Source organism: Bos mutus, chromosome 1 (assembly GCF_027580195.1).
Source record: "Bos mutus isolate GX-2022 chromosome 1, NWIPB_WYAK_1.1, whole genome shotgun sequence".
Taxonomy (NCBI): Eukaryota; Metazoa; Chordata; class Mammalia; order Artiodactyla; family Bovidae; genus Bos; species Bos mutus.
The window spans coordinates 65688306-65712412 of NC_091617.1; the positions used below are offsets into that span (position 1 = coordinate 65688306).

The 24107-nt window shown below is 40.8% G+C and overlaps 1 protein-coding gene across 3 annotated transcripts in view; it reads left to right on the forward strand.

Annotated features, from left to right (window-relative positions):
* CD86 (CD86 molecule) overlaps window positions 1–22417 on the forward strand; it is a 69006-nt gene extending 46589 nt beyond the window's left edge. Inside the window, exons 3-7 of one of the 3 annotated variants that reach the window (XM_005893426.3) lie at window positions 4522–4878; window positions 6691–6996; window positions 9894–10040; window positions 17353–17398; window positions 19572–22417. In XM_005893426.3, coding sequence (XP_005893488.2) covers window positions 4522–4878; window positions 6691–6996; window positions 9894–10040; window positions 17353–17398; window positions 19572–19587 — 872 coding nt within the window. In that variant the 3' untranslated portion in view covers window positions 19588–22417. Of the gene's footprint in view, window positions 1–4521; window positions 4879–6690; window positions 6997–9893; window positions 10041–17352; window positions 17399–19566 lie in introns of all 3 variants that reach the window. The other 2 variants (XM_070370083.1, XM_005893425.2) reach the window with 2 other exon arrangements.
* The last annotated feature ends 1690 nt before the right edge of the window (window positions 22418–24107 follow it).

Here is a 24107-nt window from a genome sequence, read left to right on the forward strand (position 1 = left end):
TCTTGACTTCCTACTTTTGCATTCCAGTCCCCTATAATGAAAAGGACATCTTTTTGGGGTGTTAGTTCTAAAAGGTCTTGTAGGTCTTTTATTTAGTCTTTCAGAAAAGTTAACTCTAAGAGAAAGAGGAACTACAAGCAGTAGCAGAGGGTACTGCTGAAATAACTGCTGGGAGGAAGGGAGAGGGTTTACCAAGTAGAGTGAGCAGCCCAGAGGCCAAGTTAAGTGAACTAGAGACACGTGATTTGTAATGTCACGAGTCTAATTAATTGAATAATTTTCTCCAGGAGTGTTCAAACATTCAGTCATAAGAACAGATATGTAGATCAAAAGTAGATTGCTCTTGGAATGAAATCTGCACAAAAGGGCAATTTTGTGGAAGTTGCTTGCAAAGGAATGATCGAAAAAGTACACTATTGCTGTACTATCCAATATGATAGCCACTAACCACATGTGGCTATTTAAATTTAAATTATCTAAAATTAAGTAAGATGAAAATTAAGTATCTTAGTCATACTATTAAGAGACTGCTTTTGGAAAGCACTGCATTATAGGGTATAGACTGGATAGAGTTGAAGTCATGAGGAAGTTGAGGAACAGATGAAGGTAATCAAGAGCAAATCTTGGAAGATGGTATCTTGCAGACAGAGATTGGCACATTGAGGTTTAAGATTATAGGGACAGAGACGTTCTTAGCAATAAGATTTAGGATTATGTCACGGGAAAGGAGTTGCTGAAATAGCTTGTGGATAAAGATCTTTCAAGGGGCAAAGATCAAAGAACATTGAGGCATGGTTGCTGGTAAACTTATCCATGCCAAAGCCACCTTTGATATTTGATAGGAACAATTGATTAGAAAGACCTTGCATCTAATGCCAAAAATCTTCAGTGAGTAAGGAAGTAGTGACAAATGATTAGTAGCTAAGAGCAGTGAAAGAAGAGAACACCTCAAAGGGGGAAGAGTGTTACTAAAGGTCCCTGTAAAGTGTCATGAAACAAGTAGTGGCTGGGGGCAAAAGCACAACCTTATGGGAAACATTTGATGAAGAGGCTGAAGACATAAAAGAGTTTATGACAATGGAATGACACTGGTAGAGCTTTGAAGTAAGTTTAGTAAAAGAAGGGAAATTCATGAATACAGATAAGCATAGTAATATGAGGAAGAGATGACCTAGAAAACATAAGATATGCATTTGGGTAGTAGCTGGGGAAAACTGAAGTCCTGGCTGGGGTCAGAGACCTCACAAGTTTAGAAGACTATAGTTTCTGTGTGACAGCCAAACAGTATCTTGGTGACAATCCTCAGCTGATAAAGTGGACTTTATCAGCAATGTCTTCCTGATAGAGGCATTTTTGAAAGAAATGTCTCCAGCTGATTTGGGAGGTGTCTAGATGGATTCTTGAGTGACCATCTCCTAACATGTGCTATGTGCTAAGTCACTTGAATTATATCTGACTCTTTGCGACTCTATGGACTATAGCCTGCCAGGCTCCTCTGTCTAGGGGATTTTTCAGGCAAGAAAACTGGAGCAGGTTGCCATTTCCTCCTCCAGGAGATCTTCCTGATCCAGGGATCCCTTATGTCTCCAGCACTGGCAGATGGGTGCTTTACCACTAGCATCACCTGGGAAGCCGGTTATAACTAGACCCAGACCATTTCTATGACTCAAGTGCCAGGGAAGAGAATCTCAATGTTTAACCTCCAGGGGAGCCCAGTGAGTACAGTATCTGGGTGGCCTTAAGTTTAGGGTCATAACAGGGAAGCCTGAAGCCACTTAGAGAGAGCAGACTTTGAGCTAAATCTTCCCTATATCGTCAGAGAAGTGATTAGTATGCATATCTCCGAGTTAAGTCATGGAAGCCAGTGGTTGGTGGGGAATATGGAGTCTAAGTTGTGAAATACTTTCAGTTCCACTCAAAAGGGACTTCAGAGTGATTTCCACTCCAGGGTAAAGAGAGAAGGTTTGGGGAGGGATGGGTGGAAACAGATTTTTCCTATTTCATCATCACTCTTTTCCACTGGAGACAGAGATAGAAATACTCTACTGCGGCTTTTCAAACTGGAGGTCTATTTCAAATGCAGACTCAGAAGGTCTGGGGTAGGGCTAGAGACACTGCATTTACAGACCACACTTTCGGTTGTTAGATGAGAAGGGAGCGGTTGGATGGGTGGAAGAAAAATTCCTTCTTATCTTTGAGAGAGGGAGCCTGGGTCATGGACGCGTCCGTCAGTGGAGAGAGCAGGCAGGCAGGAGAAGAATTACTGTGAGGCTGTGTGGAGATGCAACCCTAAATCAGGAAGACAGAAGAAGCCAAAGGCAAAGTAATTTCCCAGCTAGAGGCACAACTGACTGCTGAGTAATAATATACCATGTCAGTTAACTGACAGAATTTTCAACTATGTATTTGGTTTCTCTACTAGGTCATCTGCTCTATATCATATGGCAAATGTGTGGTAAAACCAGCATGAGTTTTCCCAGAGATAGTTGCTAGAAGCTTTTACAGCAGGTGGCACCCTTAGATTATCATTCAGTTCAGTTCAGTTCAGTCGCTCAGTCGTGTCCGACTCTTTGCAACCCTATGAACCACAGCACGCCAGGCCTCCCTGTCCATAACCAACTCCTGGAGTCCACCCAAACCCATGTCCATCGAGTCAATGATGCCATCCAACCATCTCACCCTCTGTCATCCCCTTCTCCTCCTGCCCTCAATCTTTCCCAGCATCAGGGTCTTTTCCAATGAGTCAGCTCTTCGCATCAGGTGGCCAAAGTATTGGAGTTTCAGCCTCAACATCAGTCCTTGCAATTATCGTTCAAAGTTTAGCAAAGGAACAGCATTATCCCAGGAGTGCCTGGTAAGGTTACTGAATGCAGAAAGTCGTCTTTAAGTTCCCCTTTCACTGTTCCAAGTACCCGGGTAGATTTTCCCACCTTCTCCAATATGAGAATGCATGCTGTACAGAGACTGTACTTTATACTTTCAAAGGCTTCACAGTGTTCTAGTGAGTATAATGCAACAAGCAATGATTCGAACTTGTTCAGACTTTCACTGATGTCTGGAGTCCCTTCCCATAGAGTTCAAGACCACCCCAATCCCCTCCTTGCTTATCCATTCTCACTGGGCTACTCTGCACACACTTCAGTTTTGCCAAGTGCATATCACTAATATTTCTCTTTTAGCAAGAAAAACCCATTTCCCTTAAGAAGAGAAACCCATTGATCATTTCAGTTTAAGTTCTCCTACCACCACCCAAGAACACCTCAAGTAACATCTCTCATCTCCCTCACCAACCTACCTCTCCGTTCCTCCTTAATGTCAACATCCCTTTACTGAAGTCTGGAATGACGAAGCTTAATTAGAACCATCCTAATTCCCTTCCCAAAGTGGCATCTAACTTCACGTTAACTGAGAAACAGCATTTCACCACCTAACCCTGTACTTCTCACTAACCACAACTTAATTTCTTGGCAAGTTTCAAGTAATTCTGTGATCCAGAATAAATTCTACAAAAACCCTATAATCCATTGCATTTAAGGAGTTATGTGGCCCAAATATAAACCCCAATATGCCCTCAGGAATGAAAGCCTTTCTCTGAACCCTCCCAGCACATTCTCTAGGGTTTGAAAAAGTTTCCAAAAGCAAATCCATGCATGCTGAGGAGAGCAAGTTTGTGGTACCTGGGGATTCCCCAATACTCCAAAAGTACATCCTCACCTTCCCACTTATGATTCATTTCCAGCATTTCATTCATGTACCTAAAATGGTCTTTGACCACCACATCCCAAAACAACCATTATATTTGCCCAGTTCTCTTTCTGATCTCTGAAAGAGCTTAGAGAGGTTACAGAATAGAGGCCTTGGTTGACAATTTGTGTCATTTCCAAACTGTTTTTCTCCTTGAAGGAGCTGGCTGTGGGAGAAGCAGTCATGAGGGAAGCTCTATAAAGGGAACTATTTGAATTTTAAAGATGTTATTCACTATGATACCCAGCTACAAGGTATAATGAAAGGAAGGATATCACATTTGTTACCATGGTCAGAAATCTTTTCTCCATAGCAGGCCAAGGAATTAGGGAATAGGAAAGGGAGGGGGAAACTTTCAGTCATGGTGAAGAAGTACTGGAGCCTATAACAGCTACAGTGGAAAGAATTAATATTCAGATTATAGGAAGGTAACCAATGGGTGAATGAGTTATATAATTCTGCTGGCTTTTCCTGTTCTGGCATTTAAATTCACAGAACCACAGTACTGGAAGAAACCTCAGAATGTTTAGTCCACTCATTCATTAAACAGATAAGAAAACTCCATAGGAGTTGCAGTTTGCACAAAGTCAACCAGTTAGCAGTAGAATGAGGACAAAAACCCCTTCCTTTCTCCACATACCAGTGTGTATGCACGGTTCCAGAGTTTAATATCTACTTCTTCAAGATCATTACTGAGAAAATAGTAACTGGGTATTGTATAAAGAGAAATGGAGTTTCTGGGATTTTTATTTTTCCCTCTTGTTTCTCTTTCCCCAGTTTCCACCATTCCTTTTTCAGGTGCTGCTTCCTTGAAAAGTCATGCCTTCTTCAACGAGACTGGAGAACTGCCATGCCACTTTCCAAACACCCAAAACCTCAGCCTGGACGAACTGGTGATATTTTGGCAGGATCAGAATAAGTTGGTTCTCTATGAGCTATTCAAAGGCCAAGAGAAGCCCAATAATGTTAATCCCAAGTATATAGGCCGCACAAGCTTTGACCAGGACAGTTGGACCTTGAGACTCCACAACGTTCAAATCAAAGACACAGGCTCGTATCAATGTTTCATCCATCATAGAAGGTCCCAAGGATTGGTTTCCATCCACCAGATGAGTTCTGACCTGATAGTGCTGGGTATGTAGTCAATGGTGTGTTCAGATCCCAGGCCTTCTTAGATGAGACTGCAATAGGTGGGGAAAGGGGTACCTCAAGAGAGACGCAGAGGACAGCCAGTTCTGGGAAGCCCTCCTGAGGGGAATGCAGGGCTTGGGAGTAGGGAACTAAAAATCCTTTGTACTTTTTATGGTTTACTTCTGAAGCATCTGTAAGAATTTGCTTTAGGGACCAGCTAGAGCTAACTAAACCAAGGTAATGCAGCTAAGTGAAAACCATGGGTGATTTGGACATTATTAAGTTTATATGAACCATATAGGTCTCTAATCTCTTTTACATTCATTTGTTCTTTTAGTCCAAGATTTCTCACCCACTAAATCTTTGCCTGGAGCTCTTTGCCTGGAGTTTGCAAGGGTGACAGCTGGCTAATTGGAGATTTCCCTTCAGTCTCCTGGAGGTTGCTTACAACTTGCTTGTTGCCCAATCATGAGCCCAGAAGACAGGAGGGAAATAACCCAAGGCACACAATCCAAAAGCTGACAAACCAACTCCTCTATTTTTCCAGGCCTTGAAAAAACCTAAATGTCACTACAGAATTTTTAAAATTAAAATACAGTAAAATTAATCATTTTTATCTTGGTGTACAGTTCTATTAATTTGAACTTAGGTACAGATATATGTAACCAGCAATACAAAGAAAGTGAAAGTGTTAGTCGTTCAGTCGTGTTCGACTCTTTGTGACCCCTTGGACTGTAGCCCACCTGACTCTTCTGTCCACGGGATTCTCTGGACAAGAATACTGGAGTGGGTTGCCATTTCCTTCTCCGGGGGATCTTCCTGACCCAGGGATCAAATCTGGGTCTCCTGCATTGCAGGCAGATTCTTTATCATCTGAGCCACCAGAGGTCAGTAAACAGCAATATAAACAGGATACAAATCATTTTCATCACCCTAAAAAAAAATTTCCCCATGCTATGCCCTTCTAATCATATGCTCTCTATACCCATAACCCCTGTTTTGCATCCTATAGACTTATCTTTTGTGACTATCACATAAATTAAGTCATACAGTATGTAATCTTTTAAAACCAGCTTCTTTTATTTAACATAATGCCTTTGAGAGTCATCCAAGTTGTCACATGTATCAAAAGTCTGTTCCTTGTTACTATGAATAGTAACATTTTTGTTTATCCATTCAACCCATAGAAAGACATTGGGTTGTTTTCATTTGGGGGCTATTATGAATAGAACAGCTATAAACATTCATGTACAAGTTTTTGTGTAAATCTCTATCTGGATAGATACCCAGGTGCAGAATTACTAGATCCAGAATAACTATTGTTAATGAGGTTTAAAGTGGGCAACACCTTGGCAATCTACCTTCTATTGCCACATCACATACAAGCAGAATGCTTAAGTAGTGGGTTGATAGAGCAAAACTTGTAAAGATAGCACACAAATCACTGAAATTATAGAAACAATACACTCAACTATGAGTTAGTATGTAGAACCTGCACAGTACCTAGTGATTAGAGAAGGAGAGTAAGGAATTTGGCTGGCAGAAGGGGCTAGCCCTCCTGTGGCTCAGAGAGCACCTCCTTGATTGGGGTAAGCAGGAAGCATGGTGGCCCCGAACTCCATTCCTGAAAATAAATGTGGAATCATTACATGGCTCTCACCATGGGCCAAGGCCCACAATTTACACACCCTAAGACTGCCAAGCATACTCCCAATGAGTTCCCAGAGTACCTAGTTATCTGCTATTCCATTCCAGATACATCAAATTGAAACTGATTTCTTTCTTTCTTTTTTTATATCTCTATTCTGCTTTCAGCTAACTTCAGTCAACCAGAAATAAGACTAATTGCTAACCAAACAGAAAAGTCTAACATCATCAATTTGACCTGCTCATCTATACAAGGTTACCCAGAACCTCAGAGGATGTATGTGAGTCTAAACACTACAAATTCAAGTAGCACCTATGATGCTGTCATGAAGAAATCTCAAAGTAATATCACAGAACTATACAATGTTTCTATCAGCGTGTCTTTTCCCATCCCTCCTGAAACAAATGTGACCATATTCTGTGCCCTGCAACTTGAGCCAACGAAGATAATTTTATCCCAACCTTACAATATAGGTAAGCTTGCTTCCCCAGACTGTTCTGTTTATCATGTATAATACACAGATGGGTAAGGCAGATCATCCAATGTCCCCTGCTTGCCAGGAAGCCTCCAACTGGGCCATTTTAGGATACTGTAAGGAAGGACCTAGACAGACAGCTCCTGTTTCTACAGGGTCCAGGAGGCTATGAACCTATGGTGCACTTGAGAATGCATATTCTTAGCCCTGACACTGGCCTGGTGTTTTGGGTTGCCTTTATTCTCTCATTCATTAAAACACACACATGTGCATACATACATGTTATGAATACAGGACCATTCTAGACATTGTTGGTGGCAGAGGAGAAAACCAGAAAGTATAAAACATACTCTCTGCTCTCAGGGATCTTCTCATAGAACCAGAACCCCATGATGTACACACATGGTAAACTGGATTTAAAAAGACTGAATTGAAATCTAAATTATATCCTATGGAAATATACAACTAAATTTAAAAACAAGAGTGACTGACAATAAGATTTACAGGCATTCAGAGATAGGCAAGTTCCTTGAGGGTCATTGAAGGCTTCCTAAAGGAAATGGGATCTTATATTACCGTAACAGAAATAACTGGGCTGAATAAGTGTGGTAAAGAGATGACAGGTACTTGTGGTAGCTTCTGGAAATTCTGAAACAGCATCCAGACTTGGGTGGTTAGAGGGCCACAATCAATTAGTAGCACCTACCGTGGGCACAGGTAATGGTGGCCATCAGTACGCATGTGTCAAGGAAACACTCAGAAGCAGAAATGCTTGTGGCATGTGGATGGTGTAATATAGGACCAGTCTCACTGGAGGAAAGGGATGAAACTAAGCAGTGCCCACTAATAGGAGCCTGCTATCTTAAATTCCTGGCTTTGCCGCTCATTTGAGGCTCCGCTTCTGAGGAGTGGTAACTGAAAAATTCTTCTGAAATAAAGGCAATCTGCACCCACACTGCCTTCAACACTGCTTATTCCAGTCCCAACCCTCCCCCCACCCATCTGCCTTCTGCTTGCCCTGGCCCCCTCCTCCAGCTCTGGCCCCTTGGTTTGCCCCGTCCTAAGCATCCCTCCAGTTCCTTGCTCCATCCTCTGGCTTTGACAGCTCCGCTCTCCTGGTGACTCATTGTTTAAATATGACTTGGCCTCGAGATGCATTGTATTTTGTGTGTGTGTGTATATGTGTGTGTGTATATATATATATATATATATATATTTAATTTTGGGTGGCTCTTGGTCTTTGCAGATGCACACAGGGACTACTCTTCCTTGCAGTGCAGGGGCTCTAGGCACATGGGCTTCAGTTGTGGCATGCGGCCCCAAGAGTGGGGACTCAGTAGTTATGGCACATGGGCTTAGTTGCTCCAACGCATGTGGAATCTTCCTGGACCAGGAATCAAACCCATGTTCCTTGCATTAGCAGGTGGATTCTTAACCTCTGTACCCCCTGGAGCCCACCCCTACCAGCCAGCTTAGCTGTACCAGTAGGCCAGTCCTCTCTCCTGATGCTGATTTCCTTCTGATCACCTCTGACTCTTAACAGTTAAGTAAATGGCATGGTCACCCTGCCTGTCCTGGTTGCTTCTACTATAGCCTCTCTTGGGCTGCTAGAAGCCTCTCCCACACTGTCCTGAGATTTAGCAACTTCTTGGCGCTGCCATCATCACCAAAGATGAAACACCCTGCAGCTCTCTGCCATGACTCCCACAGGTACAGGGTCCTTCTACCACTACAGCCTCATCATGGCTCACCTTTCTGCTGCTTCTCAACTGCTACCAAAACATTCCTCACTGCCACCATCTTCAGAAATGTTTCAGCTCCAGCTGCCTCAGGAAGATGGGGCTTGCCTCTCTGGGTCCCTATTCTCTGGCTAGATCAGAGATAGGTTAGGCCCCACATCAAGGAACATTTCTGGGGTATCCAAAGGTGGCAGCCTCCATGACAACAAGTATTACCCTCCTTTACTGGGATGCCAGACAGGCTCAAGTGAGGTTAAACTGGGACAGACTCAAAAAGTATTGAATGTGACCTGCAGTGCCAACAACTCCTTTTCCTAAGGTCCCAGGAACACGGTATAGGTCCACAAACTGCCCCTAAGCTAATGGGAGGTCAACTGGTCCTAGTCTCCTGTTATTTGAGATTAACTACCAGACTTGTTCTCATAAATGTCTATAAAATGGGCCACTCAGCTCTATTTCTCCCTCCCAAAGTCTATTTTACTAACTTCTTGGAACTTTAGCCATCCATGAGCAAGGAAGTAAGTCCTGATTTCTCCGGAGCTGATTCTGACCCTGATTCCTCAGGGCATTAAGAAATATCAAAGGTTTACCAGTAGGTGGGACATGTTGAAAGCCATGCTGAGAAAGTCCATTGTGACATCAGGGGGAAAAACAAATAAATGTGGAGACTGGAGGCCTGTGAGAGGGCTGTTATGTTTGTCGGGGTGAGAAGTGTCTGGAGCCTGATACTCAGATGATATTGGACAGAGGACTTATTCCAAGGGAAAATTCAGAACCATGGAGGGGGTTGAGGAAGTAGGATGCTGCCCAGCTGACTGTACCTTCAGAGCCTCAGTGTACATACATTGCCCAGATTGCAAAACCAAGGGCCAAGTTGACCCTCTTCTAGATCAGGGTCACTGTCATCCCAGCCTCTGGGAAGGGAAGGCAAGACAGCTAGTCCAAGCAATGGATCAGAGTCACTGGCTTGGTTCTCAGTCAGTTGCTGAGGCCCTGAGACTAGGATTCTCTATGCCCCAAATCATGTGAGTTTCAGGCTCCTCTGGCAGTAGAGCCCTGAGGAGATGCTGGCATGTAAAGAAAGAGAAGAGCAGTAATTATAAAAACGTTCATAATCAACCTTCCTGGCTGATTGCAAACTTGGGTTCATTTTTAGATGCAAAGTCACCTGTGCCAAGCCCCCCTGTCCCAGACCACATCCTCTGGATTGCAGCTCTACTTGTAACAGTGGTCGTGAGTGGGATGGTGTTTCTAACACTAAAGAAAAGGAAGAAGAAGCAGCCTGGCCCCTCTAATGAATGTGGTGAGTCAGTGCTTGTCCTCTCTGCAGATTGCCACTTTGCAGCTGTTTCCCGATCAGCCGCCTTCTGGAGCTCCCTGGCTGAGCCCAGGCTGGCAAAGAGTCAGCAAGTGTTTGGAGGAAAAGATTCTCCCAGGGTCGGGAGCCCATATAGATGGGAGTAAGAGCCGATAAGGTGGCTCTGGGTTTCCAGGAAAGACAACATTTCTAATCTGAGGTTTACAAATGTACTCCTCATTTCCAGACAAAGCTAATTATTCCTTGGTTTACCTACTTCATGGGGTCACTGTGAGAATTCATTGAACTAAAAGGGTGAAAACACTCCTCAACATTCATGATTATGGACCTGATGGTGTTCAAGCAAGGCTGTTTGGTGGGAGAAGGGGAGGATTAGATGACCATAAGATTTTCCTTCTCATCTATTAAAAGTCTTGGTTTCCTAAGAAGTAAGTTAGATGAATTACGCCCCACTGATTTTAAAATAGAATATTAATTCTTAATGATTACCAAGTAGGACATATCCATTACCACATACACTGAACATAAAAATTGCCTAAAGTTCCACTAGTAAGAAAAAAAATGATTATGCAGACATTTTAGTGTGTATCTTCCAGATTTTTCTGTATATTAATCTGTTATTTTTCCACAAATGGGATAGTATTATGAAGACTGTTTTTCACAGTTTGGATAATGTAACATACTGTTTTCAAACTGTTTTATACTAAATGTAGGAAGAAAATTTTTAGTGCCACTAAGTATTATTCTGTAGCATCATTCAAAATGGCCCCAACACACTCCATTATGTGGATACACCTTAATTGATTTAACTACGTCCTTTCTGTTGGACATTTGGGTTGCTCCTATAGGTTTTCTATTGTAAACAACACTGCATTGAGTAGCCTCCTCATTGACTTCTGTTGTAAAAATGTTATATGTTTAATGTGGGCAAAGTGGTCCCTGCCTTTATAAGAATTCCATGCCTGTTTGTGATTAGGGCTGGTTTGGATGATGTTGTAAGATAAAGTTGGACTTTATTCTCACTAATTGCCTCCAGTAAAAGTTTGGTTGGTGCTAAGAATTAAGGTAAAACCTCCTCACTCATTTATGGTAAAAAGCACAAGATAAGTAATGCTTCTGGTCAGCATCTTAAGAGTGCAGGTACAGATTTTAAGAAAATAAATAGATGACATCAGTAGTCATTCATTTCATCCTGTTGTATTCCAAAAACAGTAAATTTGGAAGTGATAATCCAGTTTTAATACATTGACACAAAGCATATGGCAGAGCCATTCAAACTGCCAAAGCACAGAGTGTGCTGAGAGATTTCTGTGATATAAAAGTAAAATTCACAGCGCAGGGTCAGGTTACAGATGTATCATGTTTGTCCAGGCTTTGACTTTTCAAAACGAGAGTTTTTAACTTCTATTTCTCTCTCAATCTCATTGCCATTTAGATTTAGGTAAATGTGCAGATGCAACCTTCTGCTTGGAAATAAGCTGTTTCCTAAATTTGCTTTTGCAATGGAATGATTAGCTTATGCTGGCTTCCCAGGTGGCTCAGTTGTAAAAATCCACCTGCCAGTGCAGAAGACGCAGGAGATACGAGTTCAGTCCCTGGGTTGGGAAGGTTTCCTGCAAGAGGAAATGTCCGAGAAAAGTCCCACAGACAGAGGAGCCTGGCCAGCTACAGTCCATAGGATCACAAAGAGCTGGTCGTGATTTAGTGAGTGAGAACCCACACACAACTAGCTTACAAATGAAACAAAGCAAAGGGATGGAGAAAAGGCAAGTAAAAATGTCTCTTCCCCTAAGAAGCAGTCAGAAAAATTCAGGAGACTAGATGAGAAAGTTAAAGGGGACGTGTCTGTACATATGAGAGTGCTGGAAGGATGTTCAAGAAGCTATCTGTTGCATTTGAGATGGTCAGATTGAGATATGAGTGTTAAAGGGCAGAAAACCACAGGAAAGAGCATAGTACATACAACAAGCCTCTCAAGAATATGACAGAGAATACTGGTAGGAAACATCGTTTGGTCAGGTAGTCACCTGTGCCAGCAAATTTGGTTAAAGAGAATAGCCTTGATATCACTGGAGAAGGGCGAGGTACTAAGGAACTGAGCCACATAGATATGAGATGTCTGTAAAAGTGGGTTCTGTAACTTCAGCAATGTCTGCACTTGCTTGTGGATACCCTTGGTATTGGCTGTATGATAGGCAGAATAATGCCACCAACAAGATATCCACCTCATATACCCCAGAATCTACAATAAGTTATCTTACATGGAAAAAGAGATTTTTCATATATGATTAGTATATTGACTTCAGAATGATGGGATTATCCTGGATTATCCAGGTAGACCCAATCTAATCATGTGAATCAGAGAAACTTTCCTATCTGGATTAGAAAGATAAAACGGAAGAAGAGAGCCAAAGCTTGAGACAAGCTCAACCCACCACTGCTGCTCTTGAAGACAGAGGAAGGGGCCCTGAGTCAGGAGATGTGGATGGCCTCTAGAAACTGGAAACGGTCCTCAGCTGGCCACGAAAGCAAGCAAGGAAATGGGAATCTCAGTCCACAAGGGACCAAATTCTGCCAATAAGTATGGAAATAGTCATGACCTACCTACAGAGAAACAAGCTTACTGATGAGTAGAAATTTCTCCAACAATGCAGCTTCCTCCTAATCCAATATTCCTTTGCTCAGAGTACACAGCTCTCCAACTAACTCAGTGTCAAAAGCCCTTTCCAGTGTTTGTTTGGTAATTCCAGTTTTTCTCTTCCTTGGCCGTACATATTTACCCTTTTTAGGTTGTTAAATGAATAAAAGGGAAAGACCATGGTTGTTCTAGCTGGTTTCTTATCCCTCTTCTCTATTTTGGTTTTGTCAAATAGGGCAGTGAAGGCATGAGAAATTACAACCTTAAATTACTGTCTTTTCCCAATCAGAAGTTACCCTGTCAGCTTACCTACTGGGGAGAAAGACTAAAATAGCTCCTCTTAAAGTTTTACTTCCTCATTTGTGTCTTGTGTGACTAAAATTTGTATTATAATAGTGCTTAGCAACCTCCAGTTTTTATAACTTGCCCCCCTCCACCAAATCTGGGACAGTCTCAGCTCTTTCAAGAATGATTTCTTAAAGGACAAATGTATTTTCCAAAAAAAAAAAACAAAACAGAAACTTTCACAGAGCTTAAAAAATGAAACCAGGAGACCTCATCAATCTATCCTTCAAAATGCTAAATTTGTAATCAAATCCAAAAGTTTAGAATCCGTCTTCTTATTGCTGCTTTCATTTTAAAACAAGCCTTTTTCAAAATGATGGTGATTTTGTCATGAGTATGAAAGGATAATGTAATTATTTGTGTTAGTGTACAGATACCCTGAAGTACTATATTCAGTTATAAGCACTGTTATTTTTAAGAGAACTTTGACAAAAATAGAACCTAACTAGATTTATAAAGTATCTGGAAGATCAGTCAAATAAGAAATCACTGAGAATGCTCAGCCAGGACAAAAAGCCTTGAGGAGTATGCAAGTGCTGCCTTTAAATATCGAAAAACTGCCATGGGGTACAAGATCATACTTAACTGAGGCTCTAAAGGACATCTTATTGACAAAAGTTATAAGAAGGTAGAAGGAAATTAGAGTCTTTTCTAACAATTAAAGCTCTTTTAAAATTATGTAGAAGACACAGACTTCTCTCTCCTCCCAGGAAGGATTAACTGCTACAGAAATTGCCCTCCTGCAGTAAACAACTAGAATCAGCAAAATATATGTGACAACTGTTTTCAGACATTGGACAACAGGCTACAGAAAACTGTAGCCCCTAAGAGAAGGGAAAAGATGAGGTGAGCCCTGTGATTGTCCACAACTTCCTGGCTGGAGTCAGTTTCTAGGCTGCTCTGAAGGCAGGGGGAGCCCTAATACCAAGCAAAACTAGAAAAAGACATTACAAGACTAGAAAACCACACATGGCCCTTGTGAACATAGATGCCAAAATGCTAAACAAAATTAGCAAATGAAATTTAGCAATGTATTAAAATATTAGACAACATGATTAAGTGGGATTTATTCTAATAATAAAAGGTAAGTTCAACATCCAAATAACAAGCAATAAAATTCAACATATTGAAAAACTGAAAAGAGAAATCATGGGGATATCTACCAAATATGATACAGAAAAAGCATTTGGGAAAATTAATACACATTCATAATATTTAAAAAGAAAGATAAACTCCCATAAAACTAGGGATGCTCTTGAATTGAATTTAAAGGACATCTACCAAAATCTTTTGTTAGCATTATATTTAATGATAAAAGACTGCTTTCACCTAAGATTAGGAACAAGGCAAGTGTGTCACTCTCCCTGCTTTTGTTCAACATTGTGCTGAAGTCCTAGCCAGTGCTACAACTCTAGAAAAATAAATAAAAGGCATACACATTGCAAAGGAAGAGGTAAAACTGTCTTTTTTTTGGCAGGTAAGATGAGTATGTTTATAGAAAAGCCTAAGGAATCCATTAAAAGCTATTAGAACTGATTGAGTGTAGCTAAGTCGAAGGATACAAGGTCAATACACAAAAATCAATTGTTTTTCCATATACTAACAACAAACAATTGTACATTGAATTTTTTAATACCAATTAAGGTAGTATCAAATAATATTACAGGCTTTGGAATAAATCTTAAAAAAAAAGTACAAGATACATACATATATATATATATATATATATATATATATATATATATATATACTGCTAAGTCGCTTCAGTCGTGTCCGACTCTGTGCAACCCCAGAGACGGCAGCCCACCAGGCTCCCCCGTCCCTGGGATTCTCCAGGCAAGAACACTGGAGTGGGTTGCCATTTCCTTCTCCAATGCATGAAAGTGAAAAGTGAAAGGGAAGTCGCTCAGTCATGTCCGACTCTTAGCGACCCCATGGACTGCAGCCTACCAGGCTCCTCCATCCATGGGATTTTCCAGGCAAGAGTACTGGGGTGGGGTGAAAACTGAAAAACATTACTGCTGACAGAAATCAAAGTAGATCTAAATAAACGGAGAATTATGCAATGCTCATGGTTTAGAAGACTAGCTATTAAGATACCAATTCTCTCAAATTGATATTTGGTTTCAATGCAATATCAAAATCCTGGCAGGCTCTTTAGAGGAAATTAAAAAGCTTATTCTAAAAGTTATATGGAAATGCAAAGGAGTACCATTGCCCAAATAATTATGAAACATGAGAACAAAGCTGGAAGACTTATACTACCTAATTTCAAGATTTATTTTACACCTATAGGAGTCAAGATGGTGTGACATTGGTGAAAGGACAGGCAAATCAACCAATGGAACAAAATAGAAGGGCAAAAAATAAACTCACATGATTTTGTCAACTGATTTTGACAAAAGTGCCAAGTTAATTCCATGCTGAGAGGATAGTGTTTTGTTGAATGGTATTGGGTCAGTTAGGTATCCACATGGTAAACTGTGAACCTGGACACCCAAAAAATATCTCAAAGTGGATCATAAACCTAAAATAAGAGTTACAGCTAAAAGACTTTTGAAAGAAAACATAGAAGAAGAATTTTGTGAGCTTAGGTTAGGCAAACCTTAGGACACAGTAAGCACAAATTGTATTACAAAAAGATAAGATTGGTAAACTGAACTTCATCAAAATTTAAAATTTCGCCCTTTGACTTTATTAAGCAAATGAAAAGTCAAGTCACAGACTATGACAAAATGCTTGCAAAACATACATATAATAAAGAACTTACAGTCAGAATATATAATTGTGTGATACTATTCAATAAGATAATTCATATAACAAAAGTCACAAAGCCAAAGATTTGAATAAATACTTCACATAAAAAGATATACAAGTGGCCAATAAGCAACAGTCACACAGTCATAATGTCATTAGTCATTGGGGAAACACAAATTCAAACCATAATGAGCTACCACCATACACCCACTAACATGGCTAAAATTAAAAAGACTGATAAATATCAGGTGTTGGAGAGGATATGAAGCAAATGAAATTCTCATGTTCTTCTACACAACCCGGCAATCCTAGGTAGTTATCTATGAGAAATAAAGACATATGTCTACACAGAGACACACACACACACACGTGTCCATAGCAGCTTTTTTCATAATACTAAAAACCTGGCATCCTGAATTTTTACAGTTGGTGAATGGATAAACAAATGGTGGCATATACATACAAGGAAATATCTCTGAGCTATAGAAAGGAATGTTACCACTGGTAACATGAAACAGCATGAATAAATTTCAAAAGCATTATGCTATGTGAAAGATACTTGGCACAAAAAGCCTACACATTTTATTATCATACTTATATGAAATCCTAGAATAAAGCAAAACTATTGTGGCATTAAGCAGATCAGTGGTTGGAGGGGATGGGTGGGAGAAAGAAATTGATTGAAAAGGGCTAGAGGGCATGCTTTGGGCTTATATAAATGTTCTATATTTTGGTTATAGTGGTAGTTATGTGACTGCATACATTTGTTAGACTCAGCAAAATCTGTATGGAAAATGATTGGATTTTACTGTGTATTTTATCTCAATAAAGCTGATTATTTTCAAACACATACACACACAAACAGAACCACTAAAAATAGAAAGTGTTCAAAACCATCAGGATTGTTGAAAGGACCGCTGTGGTCTCTAAATTCCTCCATGGACCCCTGGGTTAACAACCCCTGCTGTAAGGCTCTCAGTGGGATAATAGCACCATCACAACTGTCAACCCAGAGACATTTTCTCCCTTAGTTGCATCAGTAGTAAGTCCATGCCAGTAGGAAGTCAGGCCTTGGGAGGTCTAGCTCACTAGAGATTTCCCACTTGATTCTGGCCATGCAATACTGTGTATTATTTAGTAGCACCAGTTGGATAACCCAGTAAGGTGTCAGCACATTCAGTATTTCCTTTTCCTCCTCCTTCCAAACCTTACTTTCAAAAAAGGACAGGAAACTTTTTTTCCCCATCATTAAATGTTTGCTAAAACTATATGTGGTATACCTCTCAGTAGCATTTTTATTTTAGTAAAGAATAGAGCTATAAGTAAAACCTATTCCCAAAGTTAGAACTTAAGGCAAAATGAGCAAAAGAAGGCATTTACTTTTGGGATGAAAGAAGCTGCTTCTCAGTCCCCATGAAATTTCATCAAGGAACCATCTATTCCACATACACGGCAACAATTTCTCTCTGGGTCCTAGGACTTAGGAGCCTCTTCAAACTTTCCTTCTTTTAGTATCTATGGGAAATACGTTTTCTGAAGTTGTTTTGTCTCTTTCAGAAATCATCAAAGTGGAGGAGAAAGAGAGTGAACAGACTGCGAAAAGGTGAGTTCTGACCCTACAACATTGTTGAAAGAGATACAATCCCCAGAGGGTCTATGTTTGAGGCATGCTGGGACCTCAGCATTTATGGAGAGGAAAAGGAAAGTGAGACTAGTTTGGACTTGGAGAAAAATATCCTGGCTATAAATGGATGGCAGTGTGCCCTGTGCCCAATGCCCAAGGGGCATGGCAAGCTCAGTCGTGCTCAAGGAAAAAAATAATACCAAAAGGGTCTGATGTGATGAGCATAGAATGCATCTTATTCACCATGGCAACCCCAGTACCTAGCACAATGCCTGGACCAGTGGATTTCCTACTTTTGTGGAATGAATAAATACATAAGTGAGAAGGGATAATAGGTACCCTTTAGCCTCAATGTCTTTGCATCTGCTGTGCCCTCTGCTGGGAATGTTCTTTGCCACTTCTTCACCTCATTCTTCAGATCTTGGCTTAAGTTGCACTTTCTTAAAAACCCTTCCCAAACTAGATTATGTCATCCTGTTATAGTATCTTATGGATCCCTGTGCTTTTTCTTTATAACACCAGGTTATACTTATATATTGGTATAATTATAAGACTACACACTATAAACTTAACCAAATTAAACTCTACAGAGGGCAGGGAATATATCAGTGAAGGTCATCACTGTGCTGCTAGAACCTAGCAGAGTGTCTGGCATATAGTATAGTAGGTACTCAATAATTTTTTTTAACTGTGAAATTGAAACAGCAAATACACTTGAATCTATAGAAAGTAGCTTCTTATTAATACTAACAGTTTTCAGTAGTTGTAATTTTCATGGTGAATATTCATTGAAAGATGATGGGACTTATTTATAGAATTTACAATCTAATGGTTTGATAAGTATATAACATGTTGAAAGGAGTTTTGTGGGAAAATAAACATTGTTCATCAGAGTTTTAGTCTCTCTTACCTTTGCTTTCAGCTGAGCAACAATTTTAAGTTTGTTTGATTTGTATTTATTTTTCACTTATTTAGCTTTCTTTCTAGATACTTTACCTAATCAAATCCAAATAAGAACAGCATTGCTGCTGCTAAGTCACTTCAGTCGTGTCTGACAGCACTTAAGTAACCCTAAATATGGCATAGGGAGAAATTTGTGTATCCTTTCCATTATCTTTTGTTCACATATGAGGGATATGGAATGCAGAATTTGGTGAGGTGCTTTTTTCTTTTTTAAGGGGTTCAAGTTTTCAGGTTTTTTTAATGTAATTTATTTAAATTTATTTTCCTATTTAAAAAAAAGTTAGTTTGTTTTAGTTTAAATAAACCATTTCTCCCACCTCCCTATCCCAACCCCACCTCTAGCAACCATCAGTCTGTTCTTTGTATCTGAGAGCCTGATTTTAATTATTTTTTATTTTTAAATTTCAACATGTAAGTGAAATAATACAGTATTTGTCTTTCTCTGTGTGATTTATTTCACTTAGCATGATACCCTCAAGGGCCATCCATGTTTGTCACAAATAGCAAGATTTCATTCCTTTTTTGTGGCTGAGTAATAGTCTACTCTGTGTGTGTGTGTGTGACAATTTCTTTATCGATCATCAGTGAACACTTAAGTTGTTTCCATATCTTGGTTATTAAAATAGATATTTGTTGAAAGAATGGATGGATGCATGAAAGAATACACAAAGATTCCTGGCAATCCACCTTTTTACAAAATGAGGCAGTCAGATTGTACCTCCACCCCCCATGAGAAACTGGGCTGTCAAGAATATTGAGGCACTAGTCACACAGTCATGAGGTTAAAGCAACCCTAAGTCAAAAAAAGACATAGTCACGAGCCCAGGGTACATTGCTTCCCGTGTGCCCTGCACTCACCTGGATATACCAGCTACTGTGAGTCTCAGAATCCAGGATGGAGCCCAGGTGCTGTGCTGCCTTGTCAAAGCCAGTTCAGAAAAGGTCTGGAAGAGCCTACAGAGGGAAGGCACCAGGGAATCAGCGTAGGGCAGTGGCAGGCCCAGACAAAAGTCAGAGAGAGTAAATAGGAAGCATGGATGGCACATCTCTTCAATAGTTTATTTCTCCTCATTGCTGTTGCAATGCCATTGCTCATTCCTATGTTCTGCTCCACTGCTGAAAGCTAGAAAAAGAAAGTGGCTCTACTGTGAAATCTCACCGAATTATTTTCTCTATTTTTCCAGAGTAGAACTCCAAGAACCTGAAAGATCTGATGAAGTCCAGTGTGATGTTAACATTTCAAAGACAGCCTCAGACAGCAAAAGTGCTACAGATTTTTAATTAAAGAGTAAACGCCATATAACTGTTTTTATATGCTTTCCTTTTCAAGTTTTGACTGACCTTTTCTTGTCTCTCTAAACCTTCCCAGAAGGCAAGAAAATATTACTATTAATACTAGTGGGGGCTTCAGAATTCCCTCCAAGTAAAATAGCCTCCTACCATGCCAGCTCTGCTCTCAATGCCAGGAGTAGATTTTAACTGTTTCTTTTCATTTCAGAACACACTCAAGGGTCAAACCCACCTAACTGATTCCTGGCTCAGGAATCATGTGTAAGATTAACAACTCTTGTTTCACATTTGGTCTCTTTTCTTAATTTTATAAATTATGTTTTATGTAGAACTCCCAATTCCTGGAATTGTGGCTTTTATCTACTCTGAATCTCAGATACTAACCCTCATTCCATCTTGTATACCTGTGACTGAACAACTACCTTTTCAGTCTGGGTGGGAGTTATGTATTTTATGGCCTTATAATGTTTTGAAGTATAGAGAAATATGTCCCATAATAATGTAATTACTGAAGAAATTCCACACTCTGTTAAGGGGTTCTGGTCCCTCTGTGAGGGTCAGTAAGGAAAGTGATGGTCCAGTGTGCTGACAACAATGAGCAGACCAACTCAAAATCTGGGAAATTAGAGACAGAGAAGGAACCAGTTCTGTAGCCATTACCATCAGGGCTGAGGCTAATATTAAGGAGGATCCACCTGCCCAAGAAGCTACTGCTGAGCCTTAGCAAAGACTGTGGGATAAAGCAGAAGAATGCTGTGCATAATAAACTCTGTTTCTCTTCTTGGGGGAAAAAAAAATGAGACAGTGGCCTGGGGCCACTGTGAGAGAGCCAGTAGAGAGATCACAATACTCAAAACAGGAAAAAAATGAAAGCTCTTGACGAATAGAAATGCACATGAATGTTCAGTGTGTGCAGGCCTTCAACAAGCCCTGGGAAGAGCAACAGATGGACAGTCTAACCAAATGGACTTAAGGCCGACAGCAGTTTCCTTGCAGGTTGGGAGGGGTTTTGATGATAGCCTGCTTGTTGTAATGTTTCACCCAACTGGAAGCAGAGCTGGGAAGGGAGAGCTATCATCTTAGTAACGGGGTGATGGAAGGAGGCCTAGGTCTCTTCCAATAAATGACTGAGAGTGAAGGAGCTGCAACAGAATTAAGAGGGCCAAGATGCACATTGCCCAGAGGCTGACTAAACCCATAGATGTCCTAAGGAGATACCAGTTGTCCCAGAGCAGGGCTCTGGGGACTGTCTATGTGTCAGCTCTCAACAACAGGGAAACTGGGCCTGGGAGAGGAATATACTAGCCCAGTAGAAATGAGTTAGGAGACCCTGGCTCTAAGACAGCATCACTGACGGATGAAGAAGCCTCAGTCCAAACCTAAAGAGAACTTTGGGAGGCCCACGCTACGGAAAAGTAGTTCTTATTCTACATTTTGTTGTTGTTGTTCAGTTGCTCAGTCGTGGCGTGTTTATTCTACATAAAGGACCCTGAAGGGTCGTAGACGCCTACGCTAGCCATGCTTGAACCTGTAATAGTTCCAGCTGTGTGCTCTACCCTGCCTTGTTTTCATTAGGCTTTAAGCATCTTCATTAGACTAACATGTGGTGTGTTTTTTTTAACTTTTTAGTTTATATTGGAAGATGGATGATTATGTTGTGGTGTTTCTGCATGTACAGTAAAGTAGTTTAGTTATACATACACATGTATCTATTCTTAATAAATTTCCATTAAAATGATGTGTGCTAAGTCGCTTCAGTCGTGTCTGACTCTTTGCGACCCTATGGACTGTAGCCCTCTAGGCGCCTCTGTCCCTGGGATTCCCCAGGCAAGAATACTGGAATGGGTTGCCATGCCCTCCTCCAGAGGATCTTCCTGACCCAGGGATCGAACCCCTGTCTCAGACATCTCCTGCTTTGGCAGGTGTGTTCTTTACCCCCAGCACCACCTGGGAAGTCCATTAAAATGATGTAAAAGTCTAAATTTTCTACTTCAGCAATACTTACAGTCTGATATCACTCCCTCTATCCTCCTAAGGTATGTCTTTGCTCTTGATAGTGCTAAGATAGCCCAGTCTCTGGTCACCTAACTAAAAGCCCCAACTCACACCAAACACTTTCCTCTTCCCTTTCCTTTACCATTGAATTAGTAAGGGTGTCTTACATGATTCTGTGTTTATCTAGGTACTAAGACATAAGGGATGTTTTTTCTCAGGGAAACTGGGAAATCTGCAATTAAGGAAGGGATACTTGCCTTTCAGTTTGTAATGTTTTATACCATGTAATGTGTGATTGTATGTACATTAAACACTGCTGCTACTGCTACTGCTGCTAAATCGCTTCAGTCGTGTCTGACTCTGTGCGACCCCATAGACGGCAGCCCACCAGGCTCCCCCATCCCTGGGATTCTCCAGGCAAGAACACTGGAGTGGGTTGCCATTTCCTTCTCCAATGCATGAAAGTGAAAAGCGAAAGGGAAGTCGCTCAGTCATGTCCAACTCTTAGCGACTCCATGGACTGCAGCCCACCAGGCTCCTCCATCCATGGGATTTTCCAGGCAAGAGTACTGGAGTGGGGTGCCATTGCCTTCTCCGACATTAAACACAAGCTTAGTGTAAAAATGTATTTCTTGAAAATTCTTTGATTATAAAATAAATGCATATAACTGTATTGTATATTTGAAAGTTGCTGAGAGTACATCTTAAAAGTTCTCATCACAAGAAGAAAATTTTGTAACTATGTGTGGTGATTAATGTTAAATTATTGAGGTGATCTCTTAATAAATACTATGTCAAATTGTTATGTTGTACACCTAAAACTAATACAGTGTTACATGACAATTATATTCCAATTGAAAATAAATACATGGCATATGAGAAGAGCCAGAGAAATTGTGGAAAAAAGAAAATTGTCCAGGCTGTATGAGGGCATGGATGTGTCTAATTTCTTCACCAGTGAATCTCAGGCACCTAAGATAGCACCTCAAAATTATTTGTATAAGGACTGAACAGAACATTAGCATACCCTGGTGAAAGCATCTCCTCTTGTGTATTAAATTCTCTAGGCCTTCCGTGTTCCAAGTCTGGGAGAAAGAACCCCAAGTAAGGTGAAAAGTACTCATGAGGTGTGATAACAGTACTAGCTAATATTACTGGTGTTTATTCTGTACCAGGCACTCTTATAAACCTTTAAACTCATGATCCCATTTAATCCTCACAGCAACCCTATGATGAAGGTACTGGACTCTTTTGCCCATTTTGCTGATGAGGAAACATAGCCACGGAGAGGTCAAAATGATTTACCCAAGATCATTAACTTAGTAAGTGACAGAGCTGGGGAAAATTTTGTGAATCATGGCCCCTTCGGCCCTTTTATTTCCCAGCCTTGTGTTTTCTGGCCAGGGGACAGGCAGCATTTTGGTTGATTGCCAGTTGAGTGTCCACGCTCCATCTTACACGACACTCCCTCAGCCTTCCAAAGGTGGTGCCTCCAGAAGACCCATCCCTGACTTTTCCAGGAGCCATCCCATCATCCCATAAGTCCAGAATCTGCGGGTGATGAGGCACGTGACAGGACAAATGCATGGTCAGAGAAAGCATGAGCTACTCTCGCTGACTCTAGTCCCCCTCCCACCATCCCTGTCACTTATTATTCTTTTGCAATCCACCCTCCTCTGTCATTCTGAAGCCAGTTTCGTCCACTCAGTGTCCTCACATTTGTGAACCCAGACTAGAAAGCAAGGAGTCATCTCTGACCACTGCCCTCTGACCTTTCTCTTGGCACCCACTGCCCACTCCCACCCACCTGCCACCTCTGGTCATCACCAGGCCAGGCAAAGATTCCTCCAGCTTTAGCATCTACCCACTCTTTTCCCATTCAGGCTCTTATTTCCTCATCCTGAGAACATGACTATCACCAACAAAATAATCCCAGTCTATTGTCTTTTACCCTACATTTTGTTCAAACATCAAAAGGAACAAGGCAATAAGTAGGAAGGTCTCCCTCACATTCCTTTTCTTTAGCCACATGAAGACAGTGCTGATCTCCAGCTTGTTATGCATCTTTCCATTGATACACTATGCTTATATATAAGTGTATGTGTCAGTGTTTAGTATGAATATACATATACGTACACATATGTAATATGTATATACATACATACTTATACTTACAAATAAATACTAAATGAATGACCTTCAGTAAATCATTTTGACATCTCTGTGCCTATGTTTCCTCATCAGCAAAAGGGGCATAATAGTAGGAGGGCTTCATTGGGAAACCATCTTTAGGTCTTTCCTGTTGGGCTGGTGGTTTTCCAATATCTTGCCTGAAAGGTGGAAGTCTCTCTATCAGAATTTTGGGAGAAAAGTAAGAGAAGAGGGGGATATGTGCACATGTGACTATGTGTGTGCTAGTGGTGGGATGTCTGCAATCTTT